A 20,262-nucleotide genomic window follows, 5' to 3' on the forward strand; every position below is an offset into this window, starting at 1 on the left:
TTGTCGTTTACAAAGGCCAATTACATACCACTAAAATCACCAATAAAATAAAATATCATTTAACGAGACCAACTCGTGTTTGCCGTCTACAAAGGCAAATTACAAACCACTAAAATCACCAATAAAATAAAATATCATTTAACGAGACCAACTCGTGTTTGCTGTCTACAAAGGCAAATTACAAACCACTAAAATCACCAATAAAATAAAATATCATTTCACGAGACCAACTCATGTGGGCCGTCTACAAACGCAAATTACAAACCATTAAAATCACCAATAAAATAAAATATCACTTAACGAGACCAACTCGTGTTTGCCATCTACAAAGGCAAATTACAAACCACTAAAATCACCAATAAAAAATAAAACATCATTATACTTTTAACATACCTCCAGGTAAGAGCCCCACTGCACTCCACTGTTACCGTGAATCCTAATCTGGTAGAGAAAAGTACGACGACCATTTCTCTACATATGTATGCAACCTTCTTTACTAACAGCATCCCTAACCTTATTTACACTTCTTCGTCGTCTTGAATTCTTTATAATTGCCAGCTGGACAGAAAGCGTTACATGTCCGGAAGCAAGCAAACAGCAAAATTCTCCATCAACTGAAGCTGCAACTCGGCTGACAAGTTACAAACAAACACTTTCTTTTACAGAAAGTCCACTGCAAAGCCGGTAAGTTGTTGTGATTATACCATGTTCACTTCGTAACAGATACTCACGAAAAATAGCAGATCGCATAGCAAACTGCGCAAATACGTATCTCCCGCAGACCGGTACAAATGAGAAACACACAGAATCAGCATCAGAGTCAGAATCAGAATAAGTATCAGAATCAGAATGAGAATGACTCGCCGCACATGCGTACACACTTATATAGGCTTGCTACACGTGGTTATAGCGTCCTGAAAAGTTTACTGGTAGCAACGCTCTCACAGGCACTTCTTCCCGCGTCACTCAGTCAACCCAAGCCTCGCTCAAAACAAAGCCCTCGCATTGGCTATCGAGTATTTGATGTGACATAGAACGTCCACTCATGTATGTCCACATTGATCCACTCCAATTCTTCAACCGATACAACCTGCCGTACCCCGTGTTCCCAAGCCACTTAGTTGCAACACACACAACTGACCTCAACGTCCTTCCCGATATAGTCGCTGTTTTCCCGGTTACACAATCCTTATGGCTAGGCCATATTTACAGACTCTTACGCAAACGGAAATTTATACAAAATATAATGATGCACATATGCAATATTCCCTAACTACACATTCTTCTTATAATATTATGTTTTTACATTGTAAATAAACAAAATTACATGATTTTAACATTACCAACTATATACAAAAATTTTTTAACCTAAAAACTCGGGGATCGTACATACATACGGTTACACATTGCACCTATTTTCAAGTTCCAAGATATTAGACTGCAGGCTTTCGGCACAATCTGCCATTAAGACCAAGTCATCAGCATAGGCCAGACCCCTTACTACATTTCCAATTAAATGAACCCCTCCCTGCCATTTTATAACTTTCAGCAGATGATCCATATAAACTACAAACAGCAAAGGTGAAATATTACAGCCTTGCCTAACCCCTGTAAGTACCCTGAACCAAGAACTCATTCTGCCATCAATTCTCACTGAAGCCCAATTGTCAACATAAATGCCTTTGACTGATTTTAGTAATCTACCTTTAATTCCATAGTCCCCCAGTATGGAGAACATCTTTTCCCTTGGTACCCTGTCGTATGCCTTCTCTAGATCTACGAAACATAAACAAAACTGCCTATTCCACTCGTAGCATTTTTCAATTACCTGGCGCATACTGAAAATCTGATCCTGACAGCCCCTCTGTGGTCTGAAACCACACTGGTTTTCATCCAAATTCCTCTCAACCACTGATCGCACCGTCCCTTCCAAGATGTCATTGAATACTTTGCCTGGTACACTAATCAATGAGATATCTCGATAGTTGTTACAATCCTTCCTGTTCCCTTGCTTATAGATAGGTGCAATTACTGCTTTTGTCCAATCTGAAGGTATCTTACCAACACTCCATGCTAATCTTACTACTCTATGAAGCCATTTCATCCCTGCCTTCCCACTGTACTTCACCATTTCAGGTCTAATTTCATCTATTCCTGCTGCTTTATGACAGTGGAGTTTATTTACCATCCTTTCCACTTCCTCAAGCATAATTTCACCAACATCATTTTCCTCCTCCCCATGAGCTTGGCTGTTTGCAACACCACGAGGAAGATTTCCTTTTACGTTGAGAAGATGTTCAAAATATTCCCTTCACCTCTCCAGCGATTCCCTGGGATCTATTATGAGTTCACCTGAATTACTCAAAACACTGTTCATTTCCTTTTTCTCTCCCTTCCTAAGATTCTTTATTACTGTCCAGAAAGGTTTCCCTGCTGCTTGACCTAGCCTTTCCAGATTATTATTACCAAAGTCTTCCCACGACTTCTTTTTGGATTCAACAACTATTTGTTTCGCTCTGTTTCTTTCATCTACATACAAATCCCTGTCTGCCTGGGCCCTTGTTTGGAGCCATTTCTGATAAGCCTTCTTTTTACGTTTACAAGCTGCTCTCACTTCATCATTCAACCAAGATGTTCGCCTTTTCTCATCTTTACACACAGTTGATCCTAGGCATTCCCTTGCTGTTTCTACCACAGCATCCCTGTATGCCACCCATTCACTTTCTATATCCTGAACCTGCTTAGTGTCTACTGTTCGAAACTTCTCACTAATGATTTCCATGTACTTCTGTCTAATTTCCTCGTCCTGGAGATTTTCTACCCTTATTAATTTGCAGACTGATTTCACTTTCTCTATCCTAGGCCTAGAGATACTTAGTTCGCTACAGATCAGATAGTGGTCTGTATCATCGAAAAATCCCCGGAAAACCCGTACATTCCTAACAGATTTCCTGAATTTGAAGTCGGTTAAGATATATTATATTATGGATCTGGTACCCCTAGCTTGCCACGTGTAGCGGTGAATAGCCTCATGCTTGAAGAATGTATTCGTAACTGCTAAACCCATACTAGCACAGAAGTACAGCAAACGCTTCCTGTTCCCATAAGCTTCCATATATTCCCCACTTTTACCAATCACCCTTTCGTATCCTTCAGTTCTATTCCCATCTCTCCCATTGAAATCTCATATTAGCACTATTCTATCCTTGCTGTTGACCCTGACCACGATGTCACTCAATGCTTCATAAAACTTGTCAACTTCATCCTCATCTGCACCCTCACGTGGTGAATACACTGAGACAATTCTCGTCCCAATTCCTCCAACTGCCAAATCAACCCACATCATTCGCTCATTTACATGCCTAACAGAAACTATGTTGCATGCAATGGTATTCCTGATAAACAGCCCTACCCCAGACTCTGCTCTTCCCTTTCTAACACCCGTCAAGTACACTGTAGAATCTCCTATCTCTTCCTCGTTATCTCCCCTTACCCGAATATCACTTACTCCTAGCACATCCAGATGCATCCTCTTAGCTGACTCAGCCAGTTCTACTTTCTTTCTTCCATAAGCCCCATTAATATTGATAGCTCCCCATCGAATTCCATTTAGTTCGCCAAGTTGTTTCCAAGGAGTCCCTCCCCTGTCAAATGGGAGTGGGACTCCATTACTCCCATAGGGCCGAGGCATGCTTAAAATGTTCTGAGCTCGGTAAATTCATGAAGCAAGATGCCACCCTACTTGCACATAGTCCAAGTGAGGATCTCTCCTCTAACAGGTTATGGACCACCGGTGAATTGTATAGTCCTAGCGGCGTGAGTACAAGGAGGGCCATGACACAGAATATGCCCGAGATGCCCACTCCCATTTCATAGCAACTGGTATCCCGAATCTCAGGACCACTTACTAGGCCACTCAGCTGTTGGCCATGTTTCACAAACTAGGACGTGACTACAGTAACCCACACCATGAACCATGGCTTTAATCCAGTAATAATTTATTTATCTATGTTAATACTATGAGCCACGAAACCTACGTTCATTAATGAAATGTTATGTTGAACTTAATGCTCCAATGGATGAGTTATTCTCTTAATATTCTTGGAGGGTTTGTTTCTCTTAGAAATCCTACTAAGGCTGCATTTTGTAGGTTACTAATCAATGTGGAATCGTTATTTAAGGGGGAAGAGTATTCCATGCTAGGACTGTTTTCCTAATTACATTGAAAAAACCTACAACCTGTTTTCCAGTCACTGACCGGGTCGGGAACGAAATGAATGAATCCTATATAGGCTATTAGTACGATGGGGTCGCCACTCCCAAAGTGATTTTATTAATGACTGATAGATGCTATCAAATGAGAATGGAGAGTGTTGCTGGAATGAAAGATGACAGGGAAAACCAGAGTACCCGGAGAAAAACCTGTCCTGCCTCTGCTTTTTCCAACACAAATCTCACATGGAGTGACCAGGATTTGAACCACGGTATCCAGCGGTGAGAGGCCGACGTGCTGCAGTCTGAGCCACGGAGCCTTACCTAATTACATTAATGCTTTAAATTGGTACCTGATAGCCTTGATACAGAGTACTGCCATCACTGTTACCAACCCTGGCATGGTTTCTATGATAACTTTATTTGTTCACAGTTCATATTATATCCTCTGGAATGATTTTTTTACTTAATCAAATTCTGAAGATACACATAAGTGTTAGAACTAGCTGGACTTGATATTTCAACCCTCTGTGTATCCTGTATCTTCAGTCGCTAACTTCTAGTTACCCCTGCCCAGTTTGCTCATTTCAGTTTATGACCTAGCAGTATCTATCTTTTGCAGCACTCTGAGTTCCAATCAGAATTGCTTAGGGACTAATGTTGATGTCTTATTTACATTTGTTGTTTAATCACCGGCAGCTTGCAAGCCTTCACCGCATTTACCCCCACCTTGAATACTTCACTTCATTTCTTTCTCAAGCATTATAGTGCTACCATGCATGTGCTCTGTGTACGCTAAAATAAGTTTGTAAAAATAATCAAACATTTTAACGGGTTACTGTAGTCACGTCCTAGTTCGTGAACCATGGGCAACGGCTGAGTGACCTAGTAAGTGGTCCTGAGAGTCGGGATACCAGTTGCTATGGAATGGGAGTGGGCATCTCGGACATATTCTGAGTCGTGGCCCTCCTTGTGCTCAGGCGGCTAGGACTATACAATTCACCGGTGGTCCATAACCCGTTAGAAGAGAGATCCTCACTTGGACTATGTGCAAGTAGGGCAGCATCCTGCTTCATGAATTTACCGAGCTCAGAACACGCCTCGGCCCTATGGGAGTAATGGAGTCCCACTCCCATTTGACAGGCGAGGGACTCCTTGGAAACAACTTGGCGAACGAAATGGAATTCGATGGTGAGCTATCAATATTAATGGGGCTTATGGAAGAAAGAAGGTAGAACTGGCTGAGTCAGCAAAGAGGATGCATGTGGATGTGCTAGGAGTAAGTGATATTCGGGAAAGGGAAGATAACGAGGAAGAGATAGGAGATTATAAAGTGTACTTGACGGGTGTTAGAAAGGGAAGGGCAGAGTCTGGGGTAGGGCTCTTTATCAGGAATACCATTGCACGCAACATAGTTTCGGTTAGGCACATAAATGAGCGAATGATGTTGGTAGATTTGTCAGTGGGAGGAATTAGGACAAGGATTGTGTCTGCGTATTCACCATGTGAGGGTGCAGATGAGGATGAAGTTGACAAGTTTTATGAAGCATTGAGTGACATTGTGGTCAGGGTCAACAGCAAGGATAGAATAGTGCTAATGGGCGATTTCAATGCGAGAGTTGGGAATAGAACTGAAGGATACGAAAGGGTGATTGGTAAATGTGGAGAAGATATGGAGCTAATGGGAATGATAAGCGTTTGCTGGACTTCTGTGCTAGTATGGGTTTAGCTGTTACGAATACATTCTTCAAGCATAAGGCTATTCACCGCTACACATGGGAGGCTAGGGGTACCAGATCCATAATAGACTATATCTTAACAGACTTTGAATTCAGGAAATCTTTTAGGAATGTACGAGTTTTTCGGGGATTTTTCGATGATACAGATCACTATCTGATCTGTAGTGAACTAAGTATCTCTAGGCCTAGGGTAGAGAAAGTGAAATCTGTCTGCAAACGAATAAGGGTAGAAAATCTCCAGGACGAGGAAATTAGACAGAAGTACATGGATATCATTAGTGAGAAGTTTCGAACAGTAGACAGTAAGCAGGTTCAGGATATAGAAAGTGAATGGGTGGCATACAGGGATGCTGTAGTAGAAACAGCAAGGGAGTGCCTAGGAACAACTGTGTGTAAAGATGGGAAAAGGCGAACATCTTGGTGGAATGATGAAGTGAGAGCAGCCTGTAAACGTAAAAAGAAGGCTTATCAGAAATGGCTTCAAACAAGGGCCGAGGCAGACAGGGATTTGTACGTAGATGAAAGAAACAGAGCGAAACAAATAGTTGTTGAATCCAAAAAGAAGTCATGGGAAAATTTTGGTAATAACCTGGAAAGGCTACGTCAAGCAGCAGGGAAACCTTTCTGGACAGTAATAAAGAATCTTAGGAAGGGAGGGAAAAAGGAAATGAACAGTGTTTTGAGTAATTCAGGTGAACTCATAATAGATCCCAGGGAATCACTGGAGAGGTGGAGGGAATATTTTGAACATCTTCTCAATGTAAAAGGAAATCATCATGGTGGTGTTGCAAACAGCCAAGCTCATGGGGAGAAGGAAAATGATGTTGGTGAAATTATCCTTGAGGAAGTGGAAAGGATAGTAAATAAACTCCATTGTCATAAGGCAGCAGGAATAGATGAAATTAGACCTGAAATGGTGAAGTATAGTGGGAAGGCAGGGATGAAATGGCTTCATAGAGTAGTAAAATTAGCGTGGAGTGTTGGTAAGGTACCTTCAGATTGGACAAAAGCAGTAATTGCACCTATCTATAAGCAAGGGAACAGGAAGGATTGCAATAACTATCGAGGTATCTCATTGCTTAGTATACCAAGCAAAGTATTCACTGGCATCTTGGAAGGGAGGGTGCGATCAGTCGTTGAGAGGAAATTGGATGAAAACCAGTGTGGTTTCAGACCACAGAGAGGCTGTCAGATTTTCAGTATGAGCCAGGTAATTGAAAAATGCTACGAGAGGAATAGGCAGTTGTGTTTATGTTTCGTAGATCTAGAGAAAGCATATGAGAGGGTACCGAGGGAAAAGATGTTTGCTATACTGGGGGACTATGGAATTAAAGGTAGATTATGAAAATCATTCAAAGGTATTTATGTTGACAATTGGGCTTCAGTGAGAATTGATGGTAGAATGAGTTCTTGGTTCAGGGTACTTACAGGAGTTAGACAAGGCTGTAATCTTTCACCTTTGCTGTTTGTAGTTTACATGGATCATGTGCTGAAAGGTATAAAATGGCAGGGAGGAATTCAGTTAGGTGGAAATGTAGTAAATAGTTTGGCCTATGCTGACGACTTGGTCTTAATGGCAGACTGTGCCGAAAGCCTGCAGTCTAACATCTTAGAACTTGAAAATAGGTGCAATGAGTATGGTATGAAAATTAGCCTCTCGAAGACTAAATTGATGTCAGTAGGTAAGAAATTCAACAGAATTGAATGTCAGATTGGTGATACAAAGCTAGAACAGGTCGATAATTTCAAGTATTTAGGTTGTGTTTTTTCCCAGGATGGTAATATAGTAAGCGAGATTGAATCAGGTGTAGTAAAGCTAATGCAGTGAGCTCACAGTTGCGATCAGCAGTATTCTGTAAGAAGGAAGTCAGCTCCCAGACGAAACTATCTTTACATCGGTCTGTTTTCAGACCAACTTTGCTTTACGGGAGCGAAAGCTGGGTGGACTCAGGAAATCGTATTCATAAGTTAGAAGTAACAGACATGAAAGTAGCAAGAATAATTGCTGGTACAAACAGGTGGGAACAATGGCAGGAGAGTACTCGGATTGAGGAGATAAAGGCTAATTTAGGAATGAACTCGATGGATGAAGCTGTACGCATAAACCGGCTTCAGTGGTGGGGTCATGTGAGGCGAATGGAGGAGGATAGGTTACCTAGGAGAATAATGGACTCTGTTATGGAGGGTAAGAGAAGTAGAGGGAGACCAAGATGACGATGGTTAAACTCTGTTTCTAACGATTTAAAGATAAGAGGTATAGAACTAAATGAGGCCACAACACTAGTTGCAAATCGATGATTGTGGCTACGTTTAGTTAATTCTCAGAGGCTTGCAGACTGAACGCTGAAAGGCATAACAGTCTATAATGATAATGTATGTATGTATGTATGTATGTATGTATGTATGTATGTATGTATGCATGTATGTATGTATGTATGTATGTATGTTTAACGGCAAAGAACATCCACCTTAAATATAAGCACACATATCTTTATTTTTATTATTCTAAGTCATTTCTGTGTTAGTATTTCATAGAGAGTTATTATAAGTGATTTTACATCATTTACAAACATTACAGCTTCGTGAAGTAATCGTGAAGCTTCATCTGTGTAAATTTAGCACATGTTTTCTTAATTGCAATATTCTCGAAAACGGAATAAAGTCTGTTAAATGGTTCCATAGTGTTCTCGCCGTACTCGCGGTCCAGAGTGATACACAAATTTTTTATCTGTTAAGCATATTTTGTCCCTGCTTCACTGTCAGAACTTCTTGTTCTTCTTCCGCTTCACCGTCATCGTCACTTTTCGTTCCTGATTCGGGCTCCGTAAAACGATAAAAAGTTTTATTCAAAATGGTCCTTTTGTACGACTAATGAAGACAACTGAACTGCTGCGGTATTTCTGTCTCACTAATTAGTGCCTGTACTGTCTTTTCCTTCTCAAGTTGACTACCTGAGCTCGACCTTATCAGCGACAATCCGAGTTATGAATAGAATGATGCAAGAAGGGACAAAAATCCCCAGGTAACTTGTGAGTCAACAATCTCTGGCAGCATTTCTGGGCAATTAGAATTCTCGGAATAGGCCTATACACCACTAGGTAGAACTGCATTCCGATGTACACTCTCTCCCCTCGCACTCGAAATAGTACAAACATTCAAAAGGGATTTCCTTATGACTGAAGAATGGTTTTAAAAGAAAGAATGGCATGTGGTCCGGCGTAATAAATTGTCCTGCAATGTGTAAAATGTCCGCTTAAGTCAAGTGGACGGGACAAAAAGCGCTGTCCGCTGTCCGGAGTTCAAGGTGTCCGCTTAAATGAGGCCAATTTAACACTTGTCTTATGTAAAATAAAATTGGTTCAGAGGAAAATTGTCCGTAAAGGGAGGTGTCCGCTGAATAAGGGTGTCCGTTATGGCAGGTTTGACTGTATTATATATAGATAATCTGTTAGAGGCTGCCTGGCAGAGGCGGTAAAGGCGTGCTTGGTTCACCCGGAAGGACGTGGGTTCGAATCCCCATCAGGAAATCGTAAAATTTAAGAAACGAGATTTCCACTTCCGGAGGTGCATATGGCCCTGAGGTTCACTCAGCCAATACCAAAAATGAGTACCAGGTTAATTCCTGGGGGCAAAGGCGGCCGGGCGTAGAGCTAACCACTCTACCCCATCACGTGCCAAGGTTAACAATGGTGGAAGCTTTTACCTTCCACTCCTCCAAGGGCCTTCATGGCCTGTACGGAGGTGACTTTGCTTTGCTTTGATAGACAATCTGTCAAACTTGACATACGCCCTACAAGTGAGTGAACCCAGGATACGCTGCCGACCATTCAGCTGAAGAGCCAGATTCACAGTGACATCTCTGGTTGATGAAGTTTTCAATGGGCAGTTCCCCAGCTTCGAGATGGATATCTGTTCAGATTCTCAACAATGTTACACGGCCAGTTCTTCATTAAATGATTTCAAAGAAGTAGGAAATTTATCAAACGTCTCCCTTGGTAAATTATTTATATTTGAAATTCATTTTTCCTATAAACAAATATTTGCTGCAATGTGTTCTCTTGAACTGCAACTTTATCTTCATATTATGATCTTTCCTAACATTTTTCTGTTCTTGTTAGTGGTTTAATGTGCACCAACACATCAATGGGTTTTGGTGATTGAAGGATGGGAAAGGGCTAGAATTGGGAAGGTAGTGGCCTTGGCCTTCATTAACCCTAGAACTGCTACAGATTTATATGTCAAATGCTGCAGTTATATTCCTCAACACACCATGAAAATAAAATCATGCCTGTAATCACAAGTTAATTTTAACAAATCCTTATTACACACCAATAGAAAGCTTAAACCTGATCTACATGAAGATGATGGAAATAATAAAAAGTGTTGTCACAATTTCTATCATAAAATAAAATTATAATTTGTTTTGAATAAAGGGAATTGTTGAAATATTTTTCTCTAACAAAACAATTTCTAATAGATAATTTAATCCTGAAACATGGTATTCTGAAAACACAAGTATGTTCTTACATATTCCCCCACAGTTCTCCACTTCTCATTTCGAATAATGAGTAAAACATAATTTTGTTCTCGAAACAGATTTTGAGCTCTTTTCACTAATTTTAAACCTACAGGTTATCTTTCTTTTCTTAGGTCAATTTATTTTTCGTGTGTTGTGGTCCAAGTCCTCACAACAATCTACACAAATGTCAACAGTTCATACTTATCTCTTCAATGATTTCTTCAATAATTGACATACGGCCAATAATAACATAACCTGCACCGACTTGCACATCATTCCGGTTACTGAAATTTCCAATTACTTTTGAAGCACCTTGTTCTTTGCTGTCACTTTCACTACTTTCAGGAATAATTTCCTTCTCATAATTAACACAATAATCACTGTCACCAAAAGTATTCTTATTAAAATATTCGAAAATCAAGTGCTTGATTTCAGAATCGTCAACAAAGTGGGCTGCCATCCTGATTCTAAGAACATATGAAAGTACTTTCACTTCTACAGCTAAATAAACTTCTCCAGTCCAATCGTTCTCTTGCAAAGACTTTGAAAAGTGAAGATAAAAGTATCAGTATTCAGCTGATATCTATGTTAGTGCCACCTGGTGCCCAGTTATAAACCTATGGTGGAAGACCGACACCATCTTTCAGGAAGACGATTGCACTTGATAAAACAGTGCACCATCTTCCAACGTTTTCAAGGTGCTCCTGTATGCATTTTATTTATTTTTGTTAATTGACTTCAATACACCCTTTTGCAGTGTTTCAGACGGGAGATAGAATGTTGTTTTATCAGGTGCTTGAATTTGTAAATTATAGTTCACTAAAGAAGTAATACACATTAGAATCTCAAACTGCACCAGCTTCATTCAGATTCTTTATTATTATTTCTGACTAGTGTTTTATTTGATGTGATATTTAATATCAAGTAATAAGCATTTCGAAATTTCAAGACTATGTAAGTAAATACAAGTTCTGAACTGTGAATAATGTTCATTGCTAGGCCAGGATCGACCTTCACTGTTGAATGAAAGAGTCAATCTCAACCTTTTATATGCACGACCTTTGGTACCCTTTGTGATTATCTTAATTTTATTTCATAAATTTGGAAGACGAATCCCAGCATGCATTATGTATTATTTATGTAGCCATTGTTTTATATATTTATTCTTCCCTATTTTGCCAGATATCTTCCAACATGAATAATGTGCATAAGTATAAGATTTATGATTGCAAACTTTTAAATGCTAAATATTTTAAGAACTTTATCATCATTTGAACATATGTATGAGAGAGAAATATTGCAAGTTATAAATCTCATTTTAAAACCGTATTCAATTTCAGAACATAGAAGTTACAGCATTAATTAAAACCACCTTTCCAATACATAACAATCCTCATTTTTAGGATATAAACATTATTATACAGATGTTAGAACTAGGACATGTTTCACTTATACTTTGTAAGCATCATCAGCCAGAAAAAGACTTAAACCAAGGTAGGTGAGGGTCCTGTACCCAGTTCATATAATATAAAATGGTCAAGCAAAATATTTGTGTGGGACTCTTTAAAAGTTGTAATTATCGAAGTTTTGTACCTTGGTATGATGAGTACTATCGAACTCGTGGACTTATCCCACTCACGCGCCTGGTGCGTGACCCGCACGGTGGTTGAAATCGCGAAGTAATACTGGTCACCAGACGGATCACGCGCCATGCGCGTTGGTAGATTACTGTGCATTATTTACCTTGGATAGCAAACAAATGCATAAAGTATGTTACAGACATGAATATATTCATATTTACACTTCTCTATTACAGAATTTGACAAACAAAAATGAAATACTTTGGCTAATTGGGTAGGTCTTGTGATGTTGAAGGAACCAAATTGTCGGCCATCAGAAAAAAATATAAATAAAATGATAACATAAGCATCACGACGCAGTCAAAAATGTTTACTGCACGTTCTTTCAAGTTACTTATAAATCTGATGAGGAATAAATGACAATTAGAAGTTCTTTTGTGTTATACACGTATATGATGCAAGAATAAATGACAATGACAAGTTCAGTTCTTTTACTGAACATATTGGAGTAGTGGAATTTATTTATTTCAAAAGTGGAACCACTCGTAATCCTCCTGAAGAATTAATAAATAGAAAATGCAGTGTCTTAGCTCGCATTAAAGTGGTCCTGCTGCTCAAAGATCCCATAAATGAATGATGACGTATGACGACAACTCCAGAGAGGAAATACGCGGGAAACGGAATACACATGCGCAAATATGGCTACGGATGAATCTGCTAGTAGACTGGACTTACACGATGTGCGGGATGACAATTAGAGCCTTTCTCACCATGCAGAAAACCTGTGATTTACGTTTCCTAGCAACTGTCCCATGACGCGCTAGGCTTATAAAGTAGGGTCACGCGCCCAGCGCGGGATCCGCATTGAACGTGTTCTAGCTGATGATTCTTACAAAGTATAAGTGAAACATGTCCTAGTTCTAACATCTGTATAATGTTTATATCCTAAATGTAAGGATTGTAATGTATTGGAAAGGTGGTTTTAATTAATGTTGTACCTTCTATATAGAGAAATATTGGTTGAGCTTGTGCATTTGTGTCAGGCTGTATAGTGCCATTTGAACTTGCATTACATTTGGAGAATGTCTGCCACCTTGCCACGTTATCTAGCCACACAAATGGATTAGATGGATTAATTCATACCAATGTTTGCAAAGTGAGTCATATGCATTGAAACACAATTATATAAAATAATACTGACCTTAAACATAGGCATTAAAACAGCAGAGCCAGCATCCCCATATTCAAATGCTGTTATAAGCTGAGGTAAGATTTTATGCTGGCAAACATTTTCTGGAAAATTGTCCAACTGAGTTGTAAGGGAACTAAAGAAACGATTCTTTTCACTCTTATCCTTTATCTGAATTTCTTCCAAAAATAGCAGCGTGTCTACTAAATCATTTTTGAAGTATCCTCCAAGTTTTCGACATCTTGTAATTACATCAGCAGGATTTGGGCGTGAGGCAGGATTAGCACCAACCAGTTCACAATATACTGCACTCAGTTGCTTTGGAATCTGAAAAACAATATAATTCTATATTATCACCTCACTTACATAATATTTAACATCTCTTGAAACAACTCAATAGTCAATTTATAGACAAGATTTTTTATAGTAGTCATCAAATGCCATGCCACCCTACATTCTGCAAATCTCTTCATCTGCATGTACCCATTGTACATTACATGTACTATAATCTGTTTATCATATTTGTGCATTGCCCTCCCTCAATTATTCTCACGGCCTATCAGTCAAGTCACATTTTTTCCTAATCATCTTTAACATTCTTCTCTAATCCTATATATTGAATTTTTATTGGAATCAATTCTCATATATTCAGCATGAGTAATTTCTCACTTTTCAGTTCATACATACATAAATAATTCATCATCACTATAGACTGTCACGCCTTTCAGCGTTTCGTTTGCAAGCCTCTGTGAATTTCCTAAACATCGCCACAATCCTCCATTTGCAACTAGTGCTGTGGCCTCATTTAGTTCTATACCTTTCATCTTTAAATCATTAGAATCTGAGTCTAACCATCGTCTCTTGGTGTCCCTATACTTCTCTTACCCTCCATAACAGAGTCCATTATTCTCCTAGGTCACCTATCCTCCTCCATTCGTCTCATGACACATGAGATTAGTTACATGTAATAATCATGACCCACCACCGAAGCCGGTTTATGCATACAGCGTCATCCATCGAGTTCATTCCTAACATAGCCTTTATCTCCTCATTATGAGTACCCTTCCGCCATTGTTCCCACTTGATTGTACCAGCAATCATTCACACAAGTATGAAGGATGAGTTCTCCACCTAATCAATACTTTATTTTACATAGTGTCAATATTATTTACATAAAAGGACAGTACCGGTTTCAACCTGTAAATAGGTCACCTTCAGCTGTTGAAGAACCTGCTTAATAGTGACTGTACAGAATAAATACTAGTAAAATTAAAGTTAAACAAGAATGCCATTAAAATAAACATGTGTGATTGCTGCCTGGAAGACTGATTACCTTGGATCGAGTAGGGGTATTTCAGTCGCCTTGACAAAGAATACTGCAATGTATTCCAAATGTCGGCGAACTGTTCGTGATGTACAGACTACAACAACACGGTTCAACCCGGAAAATAAACCAAATAATGAATGCCAGTATTCTAAAAAATACTTAGAGTTAAGATATATACATATGGTACAGTTTTGGGGGTGAGAGGGCTTTTTCCCTGGCCCCATGATTTCTACATATTTCACAAATTATATTTGCTGAGGTTGAAATTGGATACAATTCTAAGAGTTTATCAAGAATCACTGACATTCTGGTGTTAAGTTCGAATATCTATGTTAAATGCCAACACTATGTCCAATGGTTTTATGAGATGTTTCAAAGTACACTGTTGGGCAGCAAATGTGCGGGGACATGGTATTCATTAGAATAATAGGTTCAGTAACCTGTTTACAGATCCATAGCTTATTCTCAGTCTATATCAATGCTGAAAAACATGTTAGTGAATGCCACCATACTAAAAAATACTTAACGTTAAGATATTGTAATGGTTATAGCGTCCGCCATGATAACTCGCTACACACCGGGAGCGTCGCCGTATCGGCCCCACCCCCCTTTACGCTCGAGTGCACCAATCACGAGCAACACTTACGTGCTAGGCCGGCCCTCTCGCCTCCGTCTGCGGTCCCACAGCAGAGGATGATGGAAATTACTCGACTATCAATCTAGAGTCTTCCATCTCGCGAGGTTCCTGGATACAACTAGCATCCGGCCTGTCCCAGAAGGGTCGGCGCAGCTATATAAGAGAGGAACGACCTGCCTGCAGTCAGTGAGAGTTAGTTAGTGAGTGAGTGAGTGAGAGCGAGATTCAGTTCACTGGTGTGAGTTAGCGAAGAGCGCAGTCAGTGATAGCCTGGGCTGAGGTGTCAGCCTGATGGAGTATCTACCTGTTGGAGCCGAGGACTCGTTCCCGTTTCGTTGACGCTGTGCGTGTGTATCTTTTGGGGCCGGCTATGGAGAAAAACCTTGGGTGTTCTGGAGTAGCGCGAGGGGAACACTGGGCATCGACGTGTGAAGACTGCGGAGTTCGACGGATTGAGTGAACAGCGGATACTATCCCGAACTGCGAGACTGACGTGTAGGCTGTGGACTGTGACAGCGCTAACGAGTGTGACTGAGAGAGTGTGTGTGTGTGTGTGTGTGTGTGCGCGCGCGCGCGCGCGCGCGCGCGTGTGTGTGTGTCATTGTAGATGGGACATGAGAAACTTAGGGAGAGAGCGCAAATCGTGTAAGTGTGTAACCGTGTGCTAGTGTAAGTTGTGGCTCGGCTATTGTCTGTGTGTGTGTAAATCTGTAACTGTAGTGCTTAGTTAATAAATCTTAGAAATAGGTTGCCACCAGGTTCTGTACGCACTTATTTATCCCACCAACCCGTTACAATTGGCGTCAGAAGTGGGATGGACAAGTGTGATAAACTAGTGGATAACCCCGTTACGTTAAAACTGGTGTCAGAATAGAGTACCTCGTAGCGAATTTTGTAGTCGACAGAAATTTCTACTAGCGAAATGAATGCCGAACAGCTTCAGATTTTTCTAAGCAAGTTTAGTGAGCTTGAAAACAAAAGACTTAAGTGATCGGAAGAGTGAGCAGTTAAATGCAGAAAACGAAGTGCGCTCTCTCGAAACCGAGGTCGACGATGACGATGTGCGGGATGACAACGAACTGGACGAGAAGGGATCTGAAGAGATGCCTGCGGTTGTGGAGTCCAGAGTTCGAGGCCCAATGGTGGAAGCGAGTGCCCTGCGTGCAGAAACGATGGCTGTGGAGACGCGAATGAATCCTGCTAGTAGCGACGGCGGCTCCACCATCGTGTAGTTGGAAACACTACAGGACGACAGGATTACTTCCAAGAGAACATGCCAGACCCAGTTCGAGACAGGATCGACGTCCAAGAAGAGTGCTGAATACCCGATCGCCAGACTACGTGTACAGAAGATGACAATACAACGCAGGTTCGACCTACGAGGAGGTTGTGGGAGTGCTCGACGTACACTGCGGTGATAAACTTTGTGGCGCTGAGATCCGTCCAGGGAGGACGATCGGCAGGAAACAGAACTACGAAGAGGCTCTGACAATGGCCCATGAGACAGAGGCAGCGATTGCAATGGCAAGGCTGGACAGACCCCTACTAGGAGACGGAGCAGCAATGGAAGATGAACCGATGACCAACGAACGAGGATGCCACCTGACCAGGACACTTGTTCTGGCACGAAGCTGCGTGCCGGTACGAACATCCAATTCCGCACCCCAGAAGAAAACTGCGGGGCTAAATCTGGGACGAGTAAACCAGTCCCAGGCATCACACCAGAGGACTACGAAGGCGCTCAAGCCCTGAAAGTGTACGCTGGTGTGGAGGAAAGGAAAACCACCTAAGTTCCGGCTACCACGCGAAGACTTGCTGATCGTTATCAACGGGAACGAGGACACCGTCGACCGGACCCAGCGGATCCCCCATGGGAAGGTGGTGGGAGCAAACCGTATTGCAGCGTATAGTGGAGCAGCTCGGGACGAGCAGCCTTAAGGAAGGGCCAATGTAATGGTTATAGCATGAGCCATCCCAACTCGCTACGCGCCGGGGGCGTCACTGTATCGGCCCCACCCTTCTTACGCTCGAGCGCGCCAATCACTAGCTAGGCCGGCCCTCTCGCCTCCGTCCGCGGTCCCACAGCAGAGGACGATGGAAATTACTCGACTATCAATCTGGAGTCTTCCATCTCGCAAGGTTCCTGGATACATCTAACATCCGGCCTGTTCCAGAAGGGTCGGCGCAGCTATATAAGAGAGGAACGACCTGCCTGCAGTCAGTGAAAGTTAGAGTGAGAGTTAGTGAGTAAGTGAGAGAGAGATTGAATTCACTGGTGTGAGTTAGCGAAGAGCGCAGTCAGTGATAGCCTGGGCTGAGGTGTCAGCCTGATGGAGTATCTGCCTGTTGGAGCCAAGGACTCGTTCCTGTTTCGTTGACGTTATGCGTGTGTATCTCTTGGGGCCGGCTGCTGGAGATGAACCTTGGGTGTTCTGGAGTAGTGCGTGGGGAACACTGGGTGCCGACGTGAGAAGACTGCGGAGTTCGACGGATCGAGTGAACAGCGGATACTATAACGACCTGCGAGACAGTGCTAACGAGTGTAAATGAGTGGCTGAGAGAGTGTACTGTAAATAATTGATGACTGTGTGTGTGTTTGTGCGTGTGTGTCATTGTAAAGGGGACATGAGAAACTAAGAGAGAGAGCGCGAACCGTGTAAGTGTGTAACTGCGTGCTTGTGTAAGTTGTGGCTCGGCTATCGTCTGTGTGTGTGTGTAAATCTGTAATTGTAGTGCTTAGTTAATAAATCTTAGAAATAGGTTGATACCAGGTTCTGTACACACTTATTTACCCCGCCAACACGTTACAATACATAAATATGGTACAGTTTTAGGGTTAAAGGGCTTTTATCCTGGCGCCATGATTTCTACATATTTCAAAAATTATATTTCTCGAGGTTGAAATTCTTAGAGTTTATGAAGAATCACTGACATTCTGGTGTCAGGCTCAGATATCTAATGTAAAATGCCAAGTACTGATTAGGTGGAGAACTCATCCTTCATACTTGTGTGCATGAACTGTCAATACGGACTATGAAGCTAATAGATTATAGCCAGCAATCATTGTCGCTATTTTTATGTCCGTTACATCTAACTTGTGAATAAGATATCCTGGGTCCACCCAGCATTTCCTCCCGTCAAGCAAAGTTGGTCTGAAAACAGACAGATGTAAAGATAGTTTCATCTGGGAGCTGACTTCCTTCGTACAGAATACTGTTGATCGCACTGTGGGCTTATTGCATTAGCTTTACTGCACCTTGATTCGGTCTCACTATATTACCATCCTGGAAGAACACACATCCTAAATACTTGAAATTATCTACCTCTTCGGGCTTTGTTTCACCAATCTGACATTCAATTAAATTGGATTTGTTTTCCTAATTACATTAACACTTTAAATTGGTACCTGATAGCCTTGATAAGGAGTACTGTCATCACTGTTGCCAACTCTGGCATCAATTTAATCTTCGAAAGCCTAATTTTCATACCATACTTATTGCACCTATTTTCAAGTTCCAAGATATTAGACTGCAGGCTTTCGGCACAATCTGCCATTAAGACCAAGCCGTCAGCATAGGCCAAACTGCTTATTACATTTCCACCTAACTGAATCCCTCTCTGCCATTTTATACCTTTCAGCAGATGATCCATGTAAACTACGAATAGCAAAGGTGAAAGATTACAGCCTTGTCTAACCCGTGTAAGTACCCTGAACCAAGAACTCATTCTAGCATCAATTCTCACTGAAGCCCAATTGTCAACATAAATGCCTTTGATTGATTTTAATAATCTACCTTTAATTCCACAGTCCCCCAGTATAGGGAACATCTTATCCCTCGGTACCCTGTCATATGCTTTCTCTAGATCTACGACACATAAACACAACTGCCTATTCCTCTCGTAGCATTTTTCAATTACCTGGCACATACTGAAAATCTGATCCTGACAGCCTCTCTGTGGTCTGAAACCACACTGGTTTTCATCCAACTTCCTCTCAACGACTGATCGCACCCTCACTTCCAAGATGCCAGTGAATACCTTGCCTGGTATACTAATCAATGAGATACCTCGATAGTTGTTGCAATCCTTCCTGTTCCCTTGCTTATAGATAGGTGCAATTACTGCTTTTGTCCAATCTGAAGGTACCTTACCAACAATCCATGCTAATCTTACTACTCTATGAAGCCATTTTATCCCTGCCTTCTCACTTTACTTCACCATTTCAGGTCTAATTTCATCTATTCCTGCTGCCTTATGACAATGGAGTTTATTTACCATCCTTTCCACTTCCTCAAGCATAATTTCACCAACAGCATTTTCCTCTTTCCGATGAGCTCGGTTGTTCACGACACCACCACGAATATTTCCTTTTATGTTGAGAAGGTTTTCGAAATATTCTCTCCACCTGTCCAGTAAACAGGGTTAAAAGTCAGGTTGTGAGTTTCACAAATAGGAAAACTCCTCTCGGTTTTAATGACTGCGTTGATGGGGTGAAAGTTCCTTTTGGGGATCTTGTAAGTATGTAGGTGTTAATATAAGGAAAGATCTTCATTGGGACAATCATATAAATGGGATTGTAAATAAAGGGTACAGATCTCTGCACATGGTTATGAGGGTGTTTAGGCATGTAAGTCTGTGGTAAGACTCCAACATGAGTATGGTTCCAGTGTATGGGACCCCTCACCACGATTACTTCATTCAAGAACTGGAAAAAATCCAAAGAAAAGCAGCTCAATTTGTTCTGGGTGATTTCCAACAAAAGAGTAGAGTTACAAAAATGTTGCAAAGTTTGGACTGGGAAGAAATGGGAGAAAGAAGACGGCCGCTTGACTAAGTGGTATGTTAACATACGATAAAGGAGAGTACAAATGATCACCTTATATCAATACAAAATATGTTGCTAATATAAGATCATAACATTTTTATTAGGTACTGGTTTCGATGTCTTTGGACACCATCATCAGCCACAATAGGTCAAATGAACAAAGATATATATATTTTAATACAAAATATAGACCATTAGTAATAAAATAACATTAATTGGATGAAATATACAACA

The 20,262-nt window shown here is 41.0% G+C and overlaps 1 protein-coding gene across 1 annotated transcript in view; it reads right to left on the reverse strand.

Moving 5' to 3' along the window:
* Positions 1-20,262, reverse strand: part of yata (N-terminal kinase-like protein yata) — an 882,319-nt gene that overhangs the window by 675,928 nt on the left and 186,129 nt on the right. Inside the window, exon 6 of the mRNA XM_067140315.2 lies at positions 13,252-13,566. Within this exon, the coding sequence (XP_066996416.2) occupies positions 13,252-13,566 (315 nt within the window). The remainder of the gene's footprint in view (positions 1-13,251; positions 13,567-20,262) is intronic.

The sequence above is a fragment of the Anabrus simplex genome, chromosome 2 (assembly GCF_040414725.1).
Source record: "Anabrus simplex isolate iqAnaSimp1 chromosome 2, ASM4041472v1, whole genome shotgun sequence".
Taxonomy (NCBI): domain Eukaryota; kingdom Metazoa; phylum Arthropoda; class Insecta; order Orthoptera; family Tettigoniidae; genus Anabrus; species Anabrus simplex.